Here is a 21,009-nt window from a genome sequence, read left to right as displayed (position 1 = left end):
GGTCAGGGTCCTACTATCTCCATACAGAGCCCAATTTTGACTGATAATGCTCCAGTGAAAGTGCCCTGGCATATGTTTACTCCTTAATGGCTCTATATAAATGCAGGTTATTGTTACAGGCAGTGGCTCAGATTGAGGATATAGGTGAGGTCAGTGGAAATATCCTCCACTCCCCTGTGCACACGCACGGACTAACCACAATAAGGAACTGGCTATGGGCTGGTTTCTCTGGGCTTCTGAGGTGGGGGGAGGGGTTAGGCTGCAGGGGTACAGGGCTCTGGGTGGGGTGGGGCAGTGGGGGTGGGAGTGAGCCCCTAAAAAGATGAAAGGAAGGCAATGCTGATGACATCATTTCCTCCACCTTCCAACCATTGGGCTTCAGGGCTTAAGGTAAAGGCCAGGAATTCTCAAACCCAACCTGTACCAATCAAACAGAGCAGCGGATGGAGGCCAGAGGGGAGATGGAAGTTTGCTTTATATTTCTGGCCATTCCACAGATTTTCTGAGCTGTGGGGTTTCCCTGGGCTGTGAACAGCACAACAACCACCTCTCACCTGCATATTCCCCCTTCCCCGCCAGCTCCTACCTGTAATCCAATTGGTCCAGGGATACCTGACACGCCGGAAGGTCCAGGATCCCCCTGTAATTCCAAATAATCAATCGTTAGCATGTGCAACACCGCAAGGAGCAAGCACTAAACATGAAAAATAGGGCATGCCAGTCAAAATGCCAGTAATTTACCTGGGAACCTCTTTTGCCTGGCTCTCCACGCTCTCCCTTGTGCCCTGTGTGTCCCTGGAGAAAATAGATACAAACAGTAGTCAGGGTTAGAGCACCATCAGCACCTGACGTACTCCTGCCAGTTTTCTTGTGGTCATTACGCCTGAGCCGTGGACCCAGAATAGCCATTCTCACTGCCATGCCGTTCCATAGCTGCCCAGCCCCTTACCAGCCATCCAACCAGAAAGCAGGAACCATAGCTACAGCTTGGTTCTAAACATTCACTGAGGCCACTCTTAAATTCCCAATGGCAGTGATTGGTGACTATCTCTGTTTCTTAGTTCCATGCTCCACCCCTTGTTATCCCTTTTCTTCCCAGAATTGTCAATTGGTTGAAATGAGGACACCCACTTAAACTGGAATATATTCTTCCTCAGCACCTCAAACTACAATGATGTTTCAGCTCCTTATTCATCCCCATGGACAGAGCTTCCGATCCACAAGCAAGACTCTCTAACACTGCCCAGATTTGCTCGAGTCTTCCCTGTGAGTGTTGCCCTTAAATCAAGTCTCTTTATGTCATTTATACTAACCCTGTCCCATAATACTGGGAAAGATGCTGGAGTCTATTATAAAGGATGAAATTACGACAGTAGTAACAGGATAGGTCAGAGTCAGCATGGATTTATGAAGGGGAAATCATGCTTGACTAATCTTCTGGAATTTTTTGAGGATGTAACTCTGAAGATGGACAAGGGAGATCCAGTAGGTGTAGTGTACCTGGACTTTCAGAAAGCTTTTGATAAAGTCCCACATAGGAGGTTAGTGAGCAAAGTTAGGGTGCATGGTATTGGGGGCAAAGTACTAACTTGGATTGAAAGTTGGTTGGCTGATAGGAAACAAAGAGTAGTGATAAACAGCTCCATTTCAGAATGGCAGGCAGTGACCAGTGGGGTACCGCAGGGATCAGTACTGGGACCGCAGCTTTTTACAATATATGTTAATGATATAGAAGATGGTATTAGTAATAACATTAGCAAATTTGTTGATGATACTAAGCTGGGTGGCAGGGTGAAATGTGATGAGGATGTTAGGAGATTACAGGGTGACCTGGACAAGTTAGGTGAGTGGTCAGATGCATGGCAGATGCAGTTTAATGTGGACAAATGTATGGTTATCCACTTTAGTGGCAAGAACAGGAAGGCAGATTACTACCTCAATGGAATCAATTTAGGTAAAGGGGCAGTACAGAGAGATCTGGGTGTTCTTGTACACTCGTCAATGAAGGTAAGCATGCAGGTACAGCAGGTAGTGAAGAAGGCTAATAGCATGCTGGCCTTCATAACAAGAGGGATTGAGTATAGAAGCAAAGAGGTGCTTCTGCAGCTGTACAGGGCCCTGGTGAGACCACACCTGGAGTACTATGTGCAATTCTGGTCTCCAAATTTGAGGAAAGACATTCTGGCTATTGAGGGAGTGCAGCGTAGGTTCACAAGGTCAATTCCTGGAATGGAGGGATTACCTTACACTGCAAGACTGGAGTGACTGGGCTTGTATTCTCTTGAGTTTAGAAGACTGAGAGGGGATATGATTGAGACCTATAAGATTATTAAAGGATTGGACACTCTGGAGGCAGGAAACATTTTTTCGCCGATGGGTGAGTCCCGAACCAGAGGACACAGCTTAAAAATCCGGGGTAGACCATTTAGGACAGAGATGAGGAGAAACGTCTTCACCCAGAGAGTGGTGACTGTGTGGAACGCTCTGCCCCAGAGGGCAGTGGAGGCCTAGTCTCTGGATTCATTTAAGAAAGAGTTGGACAGAGCTCTCAAGGATTGTGGAATCAAAGGTTATGGAGATAAGGCAGGAACAGGATACTGATTAAGGATGATCAGCCATGATCATATTGAATGGTGGTGCAGGCTCGAAGGGCAGAATGGCCTACTTCTGCACCTACTGTCTATTGTCTATTAATCTGGGCCTGGCTGATAGTGGAACTGGCCATATTAACCTCAAAGGATTATGGAGGTAGTGCAGGAAAATGGCATTCAGATAGAAGATCAACGATAATCGACATGAGTAACTTAGAGGGGCCTCCTTTTGGTCCTATTCCCTATGTTCCTATAACTTAATGGCAAAAGTGTCAGCAGGAGGAATGAGCCACACATATATTGAACCTCCTCTGCTATTCAGTGAGATCATGGTGGATTGTCAAACTCAAATCATTTTCCCCTCCTACCACCATACCCTTCACTGCCTTAGTGTCTGAAAACCTATCGATCCCAGTCTTGAATATAATGAATAACTGTGTATGCAATCCCTGCTGAGGTAGAGAAAACCGAAGGGTCACAACCCTCTGAAACTACTTCTCACCTCAGCCCCCTGTGAGTGATCTTGTGTCCTGACATTATACCCCTATGCTAGAATCTCCAGCTAGGATAAACAAACGCTCAGAATTTATCCTGTCTAGATCTTCAAGGTTTTTATATGTTTGCATGAGACCACTCCAAAGGGGATGGGCCCATTCTACTCCATGTTCTGGAGAGTGTTGCTTTTATATTCTATTACCCAGTGCAGCTGTTGCTGGCATTTGGTCCCCATCCTTAATTGCTGAGCGTCTTGCTAGGGTTATTTCAGCGGGCAGTTAAGATACCACTCATTGACGTGGGTCTGGAGTCACATGGAGTTCAGACTGGTTAAGAATAGCAGGTTTCCTTTCCCATAGAACATTGTTGAACCAATTGGATTTTATAATGGTGGTTGTCTTTCCCCAGGACAGGGGATTTCTAAACTAGGAGGCACATTTTTAAGATTAGAGGAGATAGATTTAAAAAAGACATATGGGCAAATGTTTTACACAGAGGGTGGTTCATGTGTGGAATGAACTTCCTGAGAAAGTGGTGGATGTGGGTACAATTACAATGTTTAAAAGGTATTTGGATAGTTCCTTGAATAGGAGGGATAGGAGCCAGGAGCAGCCAGGTGGGACTAGTTTAGTTTGGGATTATGTTTGGCATGGACTGGTTGGACCAAAGGGTTTGTTTCTGTGATGTACAACTCTATGACTCTATGATAGTTGTCATGGGTACGATGAATAAAATTAGCCTTACATTCCAAATTTAGTAATACAACTCAAGTTCCACCAGCTCCTGTGATTAAAAGTCCATGACATTACCACTATCTCAGCTATGCCTATTTGCATTACATTTGTTCCCTCCATTAGTTCATCCTCCAGCTATTTCCATCAGCATTTTCACTGGGGAGGGAGGACAAGGAAGAATCTGCAGGTTTTTAGGATCCTAGGTTTTCAGAATATCATGGCGGTCACCTTCAATGTGGTGATTTAACAGCAGAGCTATCCCTCTCCTTCGAGAATTGTTGGAAAGTCTGTTTCCCATAAGGTTTCTCTCCCTATTCTTAAACAATGCTACACAAGTTTTAATGAATAGTTCTCAGGTGGTGCAGTCAGTGTAACCTAGTAGAGATCTGGATCGATTATGAACAGCCTGATCGTACCTTGAAGCCAGGCATTCCCGGAGGACCAGCAGGACCAGGAGGGCAGACAGCCGGGCACTAGAGAGAAATGAGCAAAAAGAGGATATTATTGATCAATATCAGATATCATCAATATCAATTATTAATCAGTATCATTGATTAACCAATACCAGCCACCAAGCAGTATCAATCAATATCAGCTCTCATCAATATCAGTAATTAATCAGTATCAGAGATTGATCAGTACTTATTATCAATTTATATTTGCAATTCAGTGATATTAATCTTCTATACATATCATTGATCAATTAATCAAGATCAATTATCAATATTATCAATGATCAATTCATATCCTTTGCCAATAAATATCAGTAATCAATATTCTATATATTCTTACTGTCTAATGAAAAGTGGTTCAGTGGTTAGCACTGCTGTCTCACCATGCCAGGGACCCTGGTTCAATTCCAGCCTTGGATGACTGTTTGTGTGGAGTTTGCATGTTCTCCCTGTGTCTGTGTGGGTTTCCTCCCACAGTCCAAAGATGTGCAGGTTTGGGTGGATTGGCCATGCTAAAATTGCCCAGTAGTGTGCAGGTTAGGTGGGTTAACTATGGTTAAAAATCCCATGCAGTGTTACTGGGTTTGGATGCTCTTCAAAAGGTTGGTGCAGACTTGATGGACTGAATGGGCTCTTTTCACACTGTCAGGATTCTAAATGATGACTTTTGAAAATGAGGAGTCAGACAGGAAGATCCTCCCATCATTCTTCTGGTTTTAGGTTTCCAATAGGAAATGAACTTGGACAATCTCAATCCACGTGACTTGGAGGTGCCGGTGTTGGACTGGGGTGGACAACGTAAAAAAGCACACAGCATCAAGTTACAGTCCAACAGGTTTAGTTGGAAGTGCAGGCTTTCATCAGGTAACTAGTGGTACAGGATCATAGGGCAAAGAATTTACAGTAAAACATCAAAGTGTCATACAACTGATATGGTGTATTGAACAAACCTGTGCCCTATGATCCTGCCCCATGAACTACCTGATGAAAGAGCAGCACTCTGAAAGTTGGTACTTCCAAATAAACCTGTTGGACTATAAGCTGGTGTATGATTTTTAGCTCAATACATTTGGATCAAAATGTGGAATAAAGGTCTTTTAGCTTCATCTATGCCTTTCCCAACACTAGTCAGACAGTGTGTGTGTAATACCAATTCCTTTCTCTTTTGTTTTGGTCTTTACCATTGTCTGTTCCAAAGGGCACGGCCATTGTTTCACCGATGTACAATGTCCTCTCTAGCTCATTTTGTAATCTCCAAACCAACTCCTCTGATTCCATTGATACAAACTTGACTTCTTTGCAATGAGTTTCTGAATACAAGACATTAATGTAGATTAAAGAGAACAAACATCGGGTACCAAATGCAGTATCTCACCTCACTCGGATACACTCCCCACAGGATTCAATCCTCCCTTTCACCCAGTTTTTTTAAACATTCCTAGGAGTTAGCCCAAATTCCCCCACAGCTTTAAAACTAATCAATAACCTTTAGTATGGAACTTTAGTAAAGGCCTTTTGGGAGTTGACGGACACGTTGATGATTGGAAAGGTGTTGAGGTGCAAAGGGTAAGGGAGAGCACGGACTCTTTCAAAGAGGTAGTGGAAGAATGGTAGAGTGAAAGGCCTCCGTCTCTGTTGTTAGACTAACCCACATACCACTGTCCCAGTTACACTGAGGAGGCTGATTACAGCGTGCATGCTGACTGGGTTATCACACACGGACAATTAGGTTTATCCTAATAATCAATTCTGCTGACGAAGGAGCAACGTTCCGAAAGCTTGTGATTTCAAATAAACCTGTTGGACTGTAACCTGGTGTCGTGTGACTTCTGACCATATCCAAGACCAGCACCTCCACATCACTGTCATTTTATCAAGAACTGAAATAACAATCATGACTTTTCAGGTCACCAACTATTCATCAGAAACATTAACTCTGTTTCTCTCTCCACAGATGATGCCAGACCTGCTGAGTTTCTGTTCTCTCCAGAACTCTGTTTTTTTTACAGTTTGCTAGCATGTACAGGGCTTTGTTTTGATATCAATGTTAGAATACGGACACCCCATTCGCCTAATTCACTGATATTTTCTCAATGCCCATTAATGCCCCCCTATTGTTTGCTAATCCCTCACAAATCTCCTCCTGTTATATTTGGTGGTTATCTTGGTGCAGTGCTAGAGTCCCTGCCTCTGATTCTAGGAGCACTGAGTTCAAGTCCCGCTGGCTCCATTTCTAGAGAATAACATTCTGAACAGTTGAGGAGAAAATAACTGTAGTGAAGTTGGGCGGGTGCTGGGTGGCTCAGTTGGCTGGACAGCTGGTTTGCACTGTTGAGTGAAGCCAACTCTTTCCCTGAAAGTGGCAAAACAAGTGGATAAGGTGGTCACGAATGTGTATGGCATGCTCATCTTTATCAGTCAGGACATAGGGAATAAACATTGGCAAGGCAAGTTGCAGCTGTATAGAACTTTAGTCAGGCTACATTTTTTGGAATACTTCATCCGGTTCTAGTTGCCACACTACCAGAAGGCTATGGAGACTTCAGAGAGGGCACAGAAACAGTTTACCAGAATGCTTCCTGGTTTGGAGTGTATTAGCCATGAGGAGACGTTGGTTGAACTTAAGCTTGTTTTCACTTGAATGTTGAGAGATGAGGGGTGGCCTGATAGCAGTACAGTATATAACATTATGAGAGGCATGGATAGAATTGACAGTCAGAGTCTTTTTCCCAGGATAGAAATGTCAATTACTCGGGGACAGAGATTTAAGGTAAAGGGGTGGGGGGAGGTTGAAAGAAGATGCGAGAGGCAGGTCTTTTTACACAGAGGGTGGTAAGTGCCTGGAATGCTCTGCCAGAGAAGTGGTGGAGGTGGATACCATAGCAATGTTTGACAGATACAGGAATAGACAGGGAATAGCTGAAGACAGGGAATGGCCTGTAGCTGATGGAGAAGCATTCTTTCCAACAGCAAAGTATCTTGTTGTGTTGCATGTGTGTTCATAGACGTGTGTCACCCTGTCTGGCAGGACTTCCTCACTGTGTACACTGTGTCTACTGAACCTAGTCTGGGTGGGTACCACCTTTACAGCTTGAAGATGGCGGGTTCAAGTTTCACTCCAGAGAGTTGAGCAGCTGTTCTCAGCTGAATGTTAGACAGCAGGACTGGGCAGGAGCTGCTCTGTGTCCCAGGCACCTACCTCCTCAGGCAGACATCAGTGATAATGAAGCACCAGGGATTTCAATTTCTAACCTCAGTCAATGCTAGTAAAACACACTTTATAATACACCTCAGGGGCAGGTGGGACTTGAATCCAGACCTTCTGGCCCAGAGATAGAGACACTACCATTGCACCACAAACATCCTACGGGACAATTACATTGTTGCTTAGGCGTGGACGTTGCTGTGTGCAAATTGATTACCACATTTCCAATAAAAGTGGCTGCTCTTTCTTAGCGTTTCATTGGCTGTGGATCAGTGTAAGAGGTCCTGAGAATACACATGGTGCTGTACAAATACAGTGCCCTCCTTTCTTCGATTCTGAAGACTTCAACATCAGCAGCCCTTTTGTATTAAACCTTACGTGATTTAAACTATGCAGTATAAGATTATCATGGAGACACTGAACTCAAAAAGGTGCTGGAAAACTTACAGAAAAGTCACCACTTCCTTCTCCTGTGTAAAGCCCAGGTTCACCCTGCAAAATTGAAAGTACAAATACTTTTAGCAGTAAATTGTGGCTTAATTACACGGAATAAGATTAATTGCTGCAGTTAACAGGGAGTGACGTTGCTTATTTCCAGTGTTTTGCAAATGAGTTCTTGGCAAATTCCAATGTCTTTCACAATCATTCCAGTTTTCCTTCTTATTGGCTTCATTTGACAAAGCTTCTGACAAAGTCCATTTTCCCCCTCAAGTATTGTCTTTCACCAATTCCCACCCCCCCCTTTCCTCCTGAAGCCAAATGTTCACTATGGGGCCTGGCCCTCCACCAGTATCCTCGCCTCACACTGTATGTCAGGTAACTATCACACCCTGGGATGGTACTGATGTTTAAATTCACCCCTCCCCTCTCTCAGTAAGTTACAGTGAATCATTAATTCAAACAGGGACTTGTACAGATACTTGAAAAGAAAACGTTTTGCAGGGCTATTTGCAAACAACAAAAGGACTAATTGGATAGTTATACCAAAGAACAGTCATTGGTACAATGAGCTGAATCATCTCAGTCACTGATTGGAATGCCCAAAAAGGGGGTTGGACATCTTCCAAGAAACATCCCTGAGGATTGATTCGGAGCAGCCTTCTTCAGCGGGTCAACACTAAGACTTAGAGGAGACCTTCTGAACATGGTGCTATCTGAGAGGTAGCTGACTGATGTCAGACTGTGGATAGCTCAGATTATTCTCCCCCTTCAGTTCAGGGACAGGAAACCCTTGGTGGAAGAGAGCACCCATTGGCTGTCAGACAGACCTGATCTTCATTTCACTTTAACACCCGTTAGTAAATCTATCTTTATCCGATGTGCTGATGGAAACTTTCTAACACCTTCCTGCTCGCGTCTCTCCCTCTGATCCAAACAAAGGTTAGATGAGAGCTGAGTTGGTGTTGTACCTACCGGGGGTCCGGGAGGTCCAGGTGGTCCTGGAAGTCCAGGTAGACCATCTTCACCCTGAACAATAAAAGGAAAATGAGCACCGCCAAAAAGGTAAAGGTTTTAGCATTGTGTGACGTGCAGTGTTGGAACTGAGTTGGCTGTGACCTGACTAATGGGGTCTGCTGTGAAAGTTGTATACACGTACAAACAGATTCAAGAACAGCTTCTTCCCCACCATTATCAGACTTCCGAATTGACCTCTCTAATATTAATGTTGATTTCTCGCTGCATCTTGTCAGCAGCTGTAACCCTGCACTCTGTCCTGTTACCCTAATGCACTTGTACAGTACAATCTGCCGTAAAACACGTAAGACAATACTTTTCACTCTACCTTGGTAACATGATATTAATAAATCAACTCAAATCAATCAGGAATGACCCTGGGCTGGTATGCAACACAGCTGAGGAGAGCACCTCCTATTGTTCCAAGTGGAATAAACAGTTCTGGATGTAGGTTTGCTCGCTGAATTGGAAGTCTCATTTTCAGACATTTCGTCACCATACTAGGTAACATCTTCAGTGAGCCTCCGGGCGAAGCACTGCTGATGATTCTTCCTTTCTACTTATATGTTGAATATAAATTGAAAGCAGGAATCATCAGCAGTGCTTCATCTGGAGGCTCACTGAAGATGTTACCTAGTATGGTGACGAAACGTCTGAAAATGAACCTTCCAGCTCAGCGAGCAAACCTACATCCAGAACCTCAACCTGAGATATAATTTTTCTCAATACTTGGAAGAAACAATTACAGTATCAGCCCTGGAGGTAGGTGGCGCTCACTCCAGTTCTTGCTGATGCTCACTGGGTAATGACAGAGATGTCAAAGGTTGAGGCTCAGTGTTGCTCTTTAGACAGACAAACCTCACAGGTTTGCAGGCCTCACCCCTCTGAATGAGGTCAGGAGGATTGTCAGCTCAGCATCAGCCCTGGCCGCCCCAGCACTCTGCTGAGTAAGTTCTACCTTTGGGGTGAGATGTTAAAACCATGCCCCACCAGCCCAGTTGGGTGGACAGGGAGATTTCTCAGCATTGCTTCAAAGGTGGACAACTGAGTTCTCTCTGGCATCCATGCCGATATTTATTTGCAGTCAGCATCACTAAACGAATGATCTGGTCATGATACACTGATGCTAATGGGATCTGGCTGTGCCAAAACCTGCTGCTGTCTCTAAAAGGTGTTTCATTGACTCTGAGAGTAGGGTGGTCTGAGGCTGTGGAAGATGCTTTCGAAGGAGCTTGGTGAGTTGCTGCGATGCATCTTATCGATGGTAATCACTGCTGTGACTGAGCGTTGCTGTTGGAGGGAGTGAATGATTAAGATAGTGCCAAGCAAGAGGACTACTTTGTCCTGGATGGTGTTGACCTTCTTGAGTGTGGTTGGAAATGACAATGATGGCAATTAAAATGTAATTTCACTGAATTAACCAGTAGTCAGACATATTGGTTATAACAGAATCCTAACATCAAGACACAGAATTTCCATGTGATATTGAGAAAGTGTGAACTGTTACTGTATATTCTAAGATATTGAGAATGTGTGAACTGTTACTGAATGCTCTGTGATATTGAGAATGTGTGAACTGTTACTGTACGTTCTGGGATATTGAGAATGTGTGAACTGTTACTGAATGTTCTGGGATATTGAGAATGTGTGACCTGTTACTGTACATTCTGTGATATTGAGAATGTGTAAACTGTTACTGTACATTCTGTGAGATTGAGAATGTGCGAACTGTTACTGTATGTTCTGTGATATGGGAATGTGTGAGCTGTTACTGTACGTTTTGTAACATCGAGAATGTGTGAACTGTTACTGTACATTCTATGATATTGAGAATGTATCAACTGTTACTGTATCGTCTATGACATTGAGAATGTGTGAAATGTTACTGTATGTTCTAAGATATTGAGAATGTGTGAACTGTTACTGTATGTTCTGTGATATTGGGAATGTGTGAAATGTACAGTAACAGTTCACACATTCTCAATATCACAGAGCATTCAGTAACAGTTCACACTTTCTCAATATCACATGGAAATTCTGTGTCTTGATGTTATGATAAAGAGAATGTGTGAACTGTTACTGTGCGCTCTGTGATACTGAGAAAATGTGAACTGTTACTGTATGTTCTATGATATTGAGAATGTGTGAAATGTTACTGTATGTTGTGTGATACTGAGAAAGTGTGAACTTTTAATGCATGTTCTATGATACTGAGAATGTGTGAATTGTTACTGTATGTTCTGTGATACTGAGAAAGTGTGAACTGTTACTGTACACTCTGTGAAATTGACAATGTGTGAACTGTTACAGTATGTACAATGATATTGAGAATAGGTGAACTGTTGCTGTATATTCAATGACATTGAGAATATGTGAACTGTTACTGTGCGCTCTATGGTACTGAGAAAATGTGAACTGTTACTGTATGTTCTGTGATACTGAGAAAGTGTGAACTTTTAATGCATGTTCTATGATACTGAGAATGTGTGAATTGTTACTGTATGTTCTGTGATACTGAGAAAGTGCGAACTGTTACTGTACACTCTGTGAAATTGACAATGTGTGAACTGTTACAGTATGTTCAATGATATTGAGAATAGGTGAACTGTTGCTGTATATTCAATGACATTGAGAATATGTGAACTGTTACTGTGCGCTCTATGGTACTGAGAAAATGTGAACTGTTACTGTATGTTCCATCATATTGCGAATGTGTGAACTGTTACTGTACATTAATGATATTGAGAATGAGTAAACTGTTACTGTATGTTCTATGATACTGAGAATGTCTGAACTGTTACTGTACGTTCTATGAAATCGAGAATGAGTGAACTGTTACTGTATTTTCTATGACTTTGAGAATGTGTGAACTGCCATTGCATTTTCTGTGAGATTGAGAATGTGTGAACTGTTACTGTATGTTCTGTGATACTGAGAAAGTGTGAACTGTTGCTGTATGTTCTATGATACTGAGAACGTGTGAACTGTTACTGCATGTTCTCTGATATTGAGAATGTGTGAACTGATACTGTATGTTCTATGATATTGTGAATGTGTGAACTGCTATGTAATGTTCTGTGATATTGAGAATGTGTGAACTGATACTGTATGTTCTGTGATATTGTGAATGTGTGAACTGTTACTATACGTTCTAAGATACGGAAAATGTGTGAATTACTACTGTACGTTCTGTGATATCGGGAATGTGTGAACTGTTACTGTATGTTCTGTGACATTCAGAATGAGTGAACTATTACTGTACGTTTTATGATGTTGAGAATGTGTGAACTGTTTCTGTACATTCTGTGATACTGAGAAAGTGTGAACTGTTGCTGTATGTTCTATGATACTGAGAACGTGTGAACTGTTACTGTATGTTCTCTGATATTGAGAATGTGTGAACTGATACTGTATGTTCTATGATATTGTGAATGTGTGAACTGCTATGGTATGTTCTGTGATATTAAGAATGTGTGAACTGATACTGTATGTTCTGAGATATTGAAAATGTGTGAACTGTTACTGTATGTTCTGTGATATTGTGAATGTGTGAACTGTTACTGTACGTTTTATGATGTTGAGAATGTGTGAACTGTTTCTGTACATTCTGTGATAGTGAGAATGTGTGATCTGTTACTGTATGTTCTGTGATATTGAGGAAGTGTGAACTGTTACTGTATGTTCTGTGATATTGAGAAAGTGTGAACTGTTACTGTATGTTCTATGATATTGAAACTGTGTGAACTGTTACTGTATGTTCTGTGAAATTGGGAACGTGTGAAATGTTTCCGTACGTTCTATGATACTGAGAATTTGTGAAATGTTAATGTACGTACTGTGATATTGAGAATGTGTGTACTGTTGCTGTATGTTCTGTGATATTGAGAATGTGTGAAATGTTACTGTACGTTCTGTGATATTGAGAATGTGTGACATGTTGCTGTACGTTCTTTGACATTGAGAATGTGTGAACTGTTACTGTACGCTCTATGATATTGAGAATGTGTGAACTGTTACTGTATGTTCTGTGATATTGGGAATGTGTGAAATGTTACTGTATGTTCTGTGATATCGAGAATGTTTGAGTTGGTAGTGTATGTTCTATGAAATCGAGAATGTGTGAGCTGGTACTGTACTTTCTATGAAATCGAGAATGAGTGAACTGTTACTGTAATTTCTATGATATTGAGAATGTGTGAACTGTTACTGCATTTTCTATGATACTGAGAAAGTGTGAACTTTTACTGTACGTTCTGTGATATTGAGAAAGTGCGAACGGTTACTGTACACTCTGTGAAATTGAGAATGTGTGAAATGTTACTGTCCGTTCTGTTATATTGAGAATGTGTGAACTGTTACTGTACGCTCTATGATATTGAGAAAGTGCGAACTGTTACGGTGTGTTCTGTGATATTGAGAATGTGTGAACCGATACTGTACGTTCTATTATATTGAGAATGTGTGACATGTTGCTGTACGTTCTGTGATATTGAGAATGTGTGAACTGTTATTGTACGTTCTGTGACACTGAGAAAGTGTGAACTGTTACTGTATATTCTATGATATTGAGAATGTGTGAAATGTTACTGTAACTTCTGAAATATTGAGAAAGTGTGAACTGTTACTGTATGTTCTGTGATATTGAGAATGTGTGAACTGTTACTGTATGTTCTGTGATATTGAGAATGTGTGAATTGTTACCGTACGCTCTATGATATTGAGAAAGTGTGAACTGTTACTGTATGTTCTGTGATATTGAGAAAGTGTGAACTGTTACTGTATGTTCTATGATATTGAGAATGTGTGAACTGTTATTGTATGTTCCATGATATTGAAACTGTGTGAACTGTTACTGTATGTTCTGTGAAATTGGGAACGTGTGAAATGTTTCCGTACGTTCTATGATACTGAGAATTTGTGAAATGTTAATGTACGTACTGTGATATTGAGAATGTGTGTACTGTTGCTGTATGTTCTGTGATATTGAGAATGTGTGAACTGTTACTGTACGCTCTATGATATTGAGAATGTGTGAACTGTTACTGTATGTTCTGTGATATTGGGAATGTGTGAAATGTTACTGTATGTTCTGTGATATCGAGAATGTTTGAGTTGGTAGTGTATGTTCTATGAAATCGAGAATGTGTGAGCTGGTACTGTACTTTCTATGAAATCGAGAATGAGTGAACTGTTACTGTAATTTCTATGATATTGAGAATGTGTGAACTGTTACTGCATTTTCTATGATACTGAGAAAGTGTGAACTTTTACTGTACGTTCTGTGATATTGAGAAAGTGCGAACGGTTACTGTACACTCTGTGAAATTGAGAATGTGTGAACTGTTACTGTATGTTCAATGATATTGAGAATAGGTGAACTGTTGCTGTACATTCAATGACATTGAGAATATGTGAACTGTTACTGTGCGCTCTATGATACTGAGAAAATGTGAACTGTTACTGTATGTTCCATCATATTGCGAATATGTGAACTGTTACTGTACGTTAATGATATTGAGAATGTGTGAACTGTTACTGTATGTTCTATGATATTGAGAAAGTGTGAACTGTTACTGTACGTTCTATGAAATCGAGAATGAGTGAACTGTTACTGTATGTTCTATGAAATCGAGAATGAGTGAACTGTTACTGTACTTTCTATGACATTGAGAATGTGTGAACTGCTATTGCATTTTCTGTGAGATTGAGAATGTGTGAACTGTTACTGTATGTTCTGTGGCATTCAGAATGAGTGAACTATTACTGTACGTTTTATGATGTTGAGAATGTGTGAACTGTTTCTGTACATTCTGTGAAACTGAGAAAGTGTGAACTGTTACTGTATGTTCTATGATATTGAGAACATGTGAACTGTTACTCTATGTTCTCTGATATTGAGAATGTGTGAACTGATACTGTATGTTCTATGATATTGTGAATGTGTGAACTGCTACGGTATGTTCTGTGATATTGAGAATGAGTGAATTGTTACTGTATGTTCTGTGATATTGAGAAAGTGTGAACTGTTACTGTACGCCCTATGATATTGAGAATGTGTGGACTGTTACTGTACATTCTATGATATTGGGAATGTGTGAACTGTTACTGTATGTTGTATGATATTGAGAATGTGTGAACTGATACTGTATGTTCTATGATATTGTGAATGTGTGAACTGCTATGGTATGTTCTGTGATATTAAGAATTTGTGAACTGATACTGTATGTTCTGAGATATTGAAAATGTGTGAACTGTTACTGTATGTTCTGTGATATTGTGAATGTGTGAACTGTTACTGTACGTTTTATGATGTTGAGAATGTGTGAACTGTTTCTGTACATTCTGTGATAGTGAGAATGTGTGATCTGTTACTGTATGTTCTGTGATATTGAGGAAGTGTGAACTGTTACTTTATGTTCTATGATATTGAGAATGTGGGAAGTGTCACTGTATGTTCTATGATACTGAGAATGTGTGAACTGTTACAGTGTGTTCTATGATATTGAGAAAGTGTGAACTGTTACTGTGCACTCTATGATATTGAGAACGCGTGAACTGTTACTGTACGTTCTGTGATATTGAGAAAGTGAGAACTGTTACTGTATGTTCCATGATATTGGGAATGTGTGAACTGTTACTGTATGTTCTGTAATATTGGGAATGTGTGAAATGTTACCATACGTTCTATGATATTGAGAATGTGTGAACTGTTACTGTATGTTCTGTGATATCGAGAATGTGTGAACTGTTACTGCATTTTCTGTGAGATTGAGAATGTGTGAACTGTTATTGTATGTTCTGTGACATTGAGAATGAGTGAACTATTACTGTACGTTTTATGATGTTGAGAATGTGTGAACTGTTTCTGTACATTCTGTGATACTGAGAATGTGTGATTTGTGACTGTACGTGCTGTGATATTGAGGAAGTGTGAACTGTCACTTTATGATCTATCATATTGAGAATGTGGGAACTGTTGCTGTATATTCTGTGATATTGAGAAATTGTGAACAGTTACTGGATGTTCTATGATATTGAGAATGTGTGATCTGTTACTGTATGTTGTATGATATTGAGGACGTGGGAACTGTTACTTTACGTTCTACGATATTGAGAATGTGGGAACTGTTACTGTAAATTCTGTGATATTGAGAAATTGAGAAATGTTACTGTATGTTCTATGATACTGAGAATTGTGAACTGTTACTGTATGTGGTATGATATTGAGAAAGTGTGAACAGTTACTGTATGTTCTATGATATTGAGAATGTGTGAATGGTTACTGTATGTTCTAAAAATATTGAGAAAGTGTGAACTGTTACTGTATGTTCCATGATATTGGGAATGTGTGAACTGTTACTGTATGTTCTGTAATATTGGGAATGTGTGAAATGTTACCATACGTTCTATGATATTGAGAAAGTGTGAACTGTTACTGTACGTACTGTGATATTGAGAATATGTGAACTGTTACTGTATGTTCTGTGATGTTGTGAATGTGTGAACTGTTACTGTACGTACTGTGATATTTAGAATGTGTGAGCTGTTACTGAATGTTCAGTGATATTGGGAATGTGTAAAATGTTACCGTACGTTCTATGATATTGAGAATGTGTGAACTGTTACTATGCGCCCGATGATACTGAGAATGTGTGAACTGTTACTGCATGTTCTATGATATTGAGAATGTGTGAACTGTTACTGTATGTTCTGTGATATTGAGAATGTGTGAACTGTTACTGAATGTTCTGTGATATTGAGAATGTGTGAACTGTTATTGTATGTTCTATGATATTGAAAATGTGTGAACTGTTACTGTATGTTCTGTGAAATTGGGAACGTGTGAAATGTTTCCATACGTTCTATGATTCTGAGAATTTGTGAACTGTTCATGTACGTACTGTGATATTGAGAACGTGTGAACTGTTGCTGTATGTTCTGTGATATTGAGAATGTGTGAAATGTTACTGTCCGTTCTGTTATATTGAGAATGTGTGAACTGTTACTGTACGCTCTATGATATTGAGAAAGTGCGAACTGTTACGGTGTGTTCTGTGATATTGAGAATGTGTGAACCGATACTGTACGTTCTATTATATTGAGAATGTGTGACATGTTGCTGTACGTTCTGTGATATTGAGAATGTGTGAACTGTTATTGTACGTTCTGTGACACTGAGAAAGTGTGAACTGTTACTGTATATTCTATGATATTGAGAATGTGTGAAATGTTACTGTAACTTCTGAAATATTGAGAAAGTGTGAACTGTTACTGTATGTTCTGTGATATTGAGAATGTGTGAACTGTTACTGTATGTTCTGTGATATTGAGAATGTGTGAATTGTTACCGTACGCTCTATGATATTGAGAAAGTGTGAACTGTTACTGTATGTTCTGTGATATTGAGAAAGTGTGAACTGTTACTGTATGTTCTATGATATTGAGAATGTGTGAACTGTTATTGTATGTTCCATGATATTGAAACTGTGTGAACTGTTACTGTATGTTCTGTGAAATTGGGAACGTGTGAAATGTTTCCGTACGTTCTATGATACTGAGAATTTGTGAAATGTTAATGTACGTACTGTGATATTGAGAATGTGTGTACTGTTGCTGTATGTTCTGTGATATTGAGAATGTGTGAAATGTTACTGTACGTTCTGTGATATTGAGAATGTGTGACATGTTGCTGTACGTTCTTTGACATTGAGAATGTGTGAACTGTTACTGTACACTCTATGATATTGAGAATGTGTGAACTGTTACTGTATGTTCTGTGATATTGGGAATGTGTGAAATGTTACTGTATGTTCTGTGATATCGAGAATGTTTGAGTTGGTAGTGTATGTTCTATGAAATCGAGAATGTGTGAGCTGGTACTGTACTTTCTATGAAATCGAGAATGAGTGAACTGTTACTGTAATTTCTATGATATTGAGAATGTGTGAACTGTTACTGCATTTTCTATGATACTGAGAAAGTGTGAACTTTTACTGTACGTTCTGTGATATTGAGAAAGTGCGAACGGTTACTGTACACTCTGTGAAATTGAGAATGTGTGAACTGTTACTGTATGTTCAATGATATTGAGAATAGGTGAACTGTTGCTGTACATTCAATGACATTGAGAATATGTGAACTGTTACTGTGCGCTCTATGATACTGAGAAAATGTGAACTGTTACTGTATGTTCCATCATATTGCGAATGTGTGAACTGTTACTGTACGTTAATGATATTGAGAATGTGTGAACTGTTACTGTATGTTCTATGATATTGAGAAAGTGTGAACTGTTACTGTACGTTCTATGAAATCGAGAATGAGTGAACTGTTACTGTATGTTCTATGAAATCGAGAATGAGTGAACTGTTACTGTACTTTCTATGACATTGAGAATGTGTGAACTGCTATTGCATTTTCTGTGAGATTGAGAATGTGTGAACTGTTACTGTATGTTCTGTGACATTCAGAATGAGTGAACTATTACTGTACGTTTTTTGATGTTGAGAATGTGTGAACTGTTTCTGTACATTCTGTGAAACTGAGAAAGTGTGAACTGTTACTGTATGTTCTATGATATTGAGAACATGTGAACTGTTACTGTATGTTCTCTGATATTGAGAATGTGTGAACTGATACTGTATGTTCTATGATATTGTGAATGTGTGAACTGCTACGGTATGTTCTGTGATATTGAGAATGAGTGAATTGTCACTGTATGTTCTGTGATATTGAGAAAGTGTGAACTGTTACTGTACGCCCTATGATATTGAGAATGTGTGGACTGTTACTGTACATTCTATGATATTGGGAATGTGTGAACTGTTACTGTATGTTGTATGATATTGATAACGTATGGACCGTTACTGTATGTTCTGTGATATTGGGAATGTGTGAAACTTTACCGTACGTTCTAAGATATTGAGAATGCGTGAACTGTTACTGTACATTCTATGAAATCGAGAATGAGTGAACTGTTACTGTACTTTCGTTGACATTGAGAATGTGTGAACTGCTATTGCATTTTCTGTGAGATTGAGAATGTGTGAACTGTTACTGTATGTTCTGTGACATTCAGAATGAGTGAACTATTACTGTACGTTTTATGATGTTGAGAATGTGTGAACTGTTTCTGTACATTCTGTGATATTGAGGAAGTGTGAACTGTGACTTTATGTTCTATGATATTGAGAATGTGGGAAGTGTTATTGTATGTTCTATGATACTGAGAATGTGTGAACTGTTACAGTATGTTCTATGATATTGAGAAAGTGTGAACTGTTACTGTGCGCTCTGTGATACTGAGAAAATGTGAACTGTTACTGTGTGTTCCATGATATTGAGAATGTGTGAATTGTTACTGTATGTTCTGTGATATTGGGAATGTGTAAAATGTTACCGTACGTTCTATGATATTGAGAATGTATGAACTGTTACTGTATGTTCTGTGATATTGGGAATGTGTGAACTGTTACTGTATGTTCTGTAATATTGGGAATGTGTGAACTGTCACTGTAGGTTCTATGATATTGAGAACGCGTGAACTGTTAATGTATGTTCTGTGATATTGAGAAAGTGTACAATTGTTGCTGTACATTCTATGATATTGAGAATGTGAGAACTGTTACTGTATGTTCCATGATATTGGGAATGTGTGAACTGTTACTGTATGTTCTGTAATATTGGGAATGTGTGAAATGTTACCGTACGTTCTATGATATTGAGAATGTGTGAACTGTTACTGTATGTTCTATGAAATCGAGAATGAGTGAATTGTTACTGTACTTTCTATGATATTGAGAATGTGTGAATTGTTACTATACATTCTATGATATTGAGAATGTGTGAACTGTTACTGCATTTTCTGTGAGATTGAGAATGTGTGAACTGTTATTGTATGTTCTGTGACATTGAGAATGAGTGAACTATTACTGTACGTTTTATGATGTTGAGAATGTGTGAACTGTTTCTGTACATTCTGTGATACTGAGAATGTGTGATCTGTTACTGTACGTTCTGTGATATTGAGGAAGTGTGAACTGTCACTTTATGATCTATCATATTGAGAATGTGGGAACTGTTGCTGTATATTCTGTGATATTGAGAAATTGTGAACAGTTACTGGATGTTCTATGATATTGAGAATGTGTGATCTGCTACTGTATGTTGTATGATATTGAGGATGTGGGAACTGTTACTTTTACGTTCTACGATATTGAGAATGTGGGAACTGTTACTGTAAATTCTGTGATATTGAGAAATTGTGAAATGTTACTGTATGTTCTATGATACTGAGAATGTGTGAACTGTTACTGTATGTGGTATGATATTGAGAAAGTGTGAACAGTTACTGTATGTTCTATGATATTGAGAATGTGTGAACTGTTACTGTATGTTCTAAAAATATTGAGAAAGTGTGAACTGTTACTGCATGTTCTGTGATATTGAGAATGTGTGAACTGTTACTGTATGTTCTGTGATGTTGAGAATGTGTGAACTGTTACTGTATGCTCTATGATATTGAGAAAGTTTGAACTGTTACTGTATGTTCTAAGATATTGAGAATGCGTGAACTGTTACTGTACATTCTATGAAATCGAGAATGAGTGAACTGTTACTGTACTTTCGTTGACATTGAGAATGTGTGAACTGCTATTGCATTTTCTGTGAGATTGAGAATGTGTGAACTGTTACTGTATGTTCTGTGACATTCAGAATGAGTGAACTATTACTGTACGTTTTATGATGTTGAGAATGTGTGAACTGTTTCTGTACATTCTGTGATATTGAGGAAGTGTGAACTGTGACTTTATGTTCTATGATATTGAGAATGTGGGAAGTGTTATTGTATGTTCTATGATACTGAGAATGTGTGAACTGATACTGTATGTTCTATGATATTGTGAATGTGTGAACTGCTATGGTATGTTCTGTGATATTAAGAATGTGTGAACTGATACTGTATGTTCTGAGATATTGAAAATGTGTGAACTGTTACTGTATGTTCTGTGATATTGTGAATGTGTGAACTGTTACTGTACGTTTTATGATGTTGAGAATGTGTGAACTGTTTCTGT

The 21,009-nt window shown here is 39.5% G+C and overlaps 1 protein-coding gene across 1 annotated transcript in view; it reads right to left on the bottom strand.

Moving 5' to 3' along the window:
• The window catches only part of col9a3 (collagen, type IX, alpha 3), a 284,757-nt gene that overhangs the window by 85,525 nt on the left and 178,223 nt on the right, over positions 1–21,009 (bottom strand). Inside the window, exons 9-13 of the mRNA XM_072556160.1 lie at positions 8,891–8,944; positions 7,925–7,969; positions 4,237–4,293; positions 742–795; positions 587–640 (exon numbers count right to left, since the gene is read on the bottom strand). Coding sequence (XP_072412261.1) covers positions 587–640; positions 742–795; positions 4,237–4,293; positions 7,925–7,969; positions 8,891–8,944 — 264 coding nt within the window. The remainder of the gene's footprint in view (positions 1–586; positions 641–741; positions 796–4,236; positions 4,294–7,924; positions 7,970–8,890; positions 8,945–21,009) is intronic.

Source organism: Chiloscyllium punctatum, chromosome 37 (genome assembly GCF_047496795.1).
Source record: "Chiloscyllium punctatum isolate Juve2018m chromosome 37, sChiPun1.3, whole genome shotgun sequence".
In the NCBI taxonomy this organism is placed as follows: Eukaryota; Metazoa; Chordata; class Chondrichthyes; order Orectolobiformes; family Hemiscylliidae; genus Chiloscyllium; species Chiloscyllium punctatum.
The sequence above is the reverse complement of the archived record's forward strand: the minus strand, read 5'-3'. Positions and strand labels throughout refer to the sequence as shown.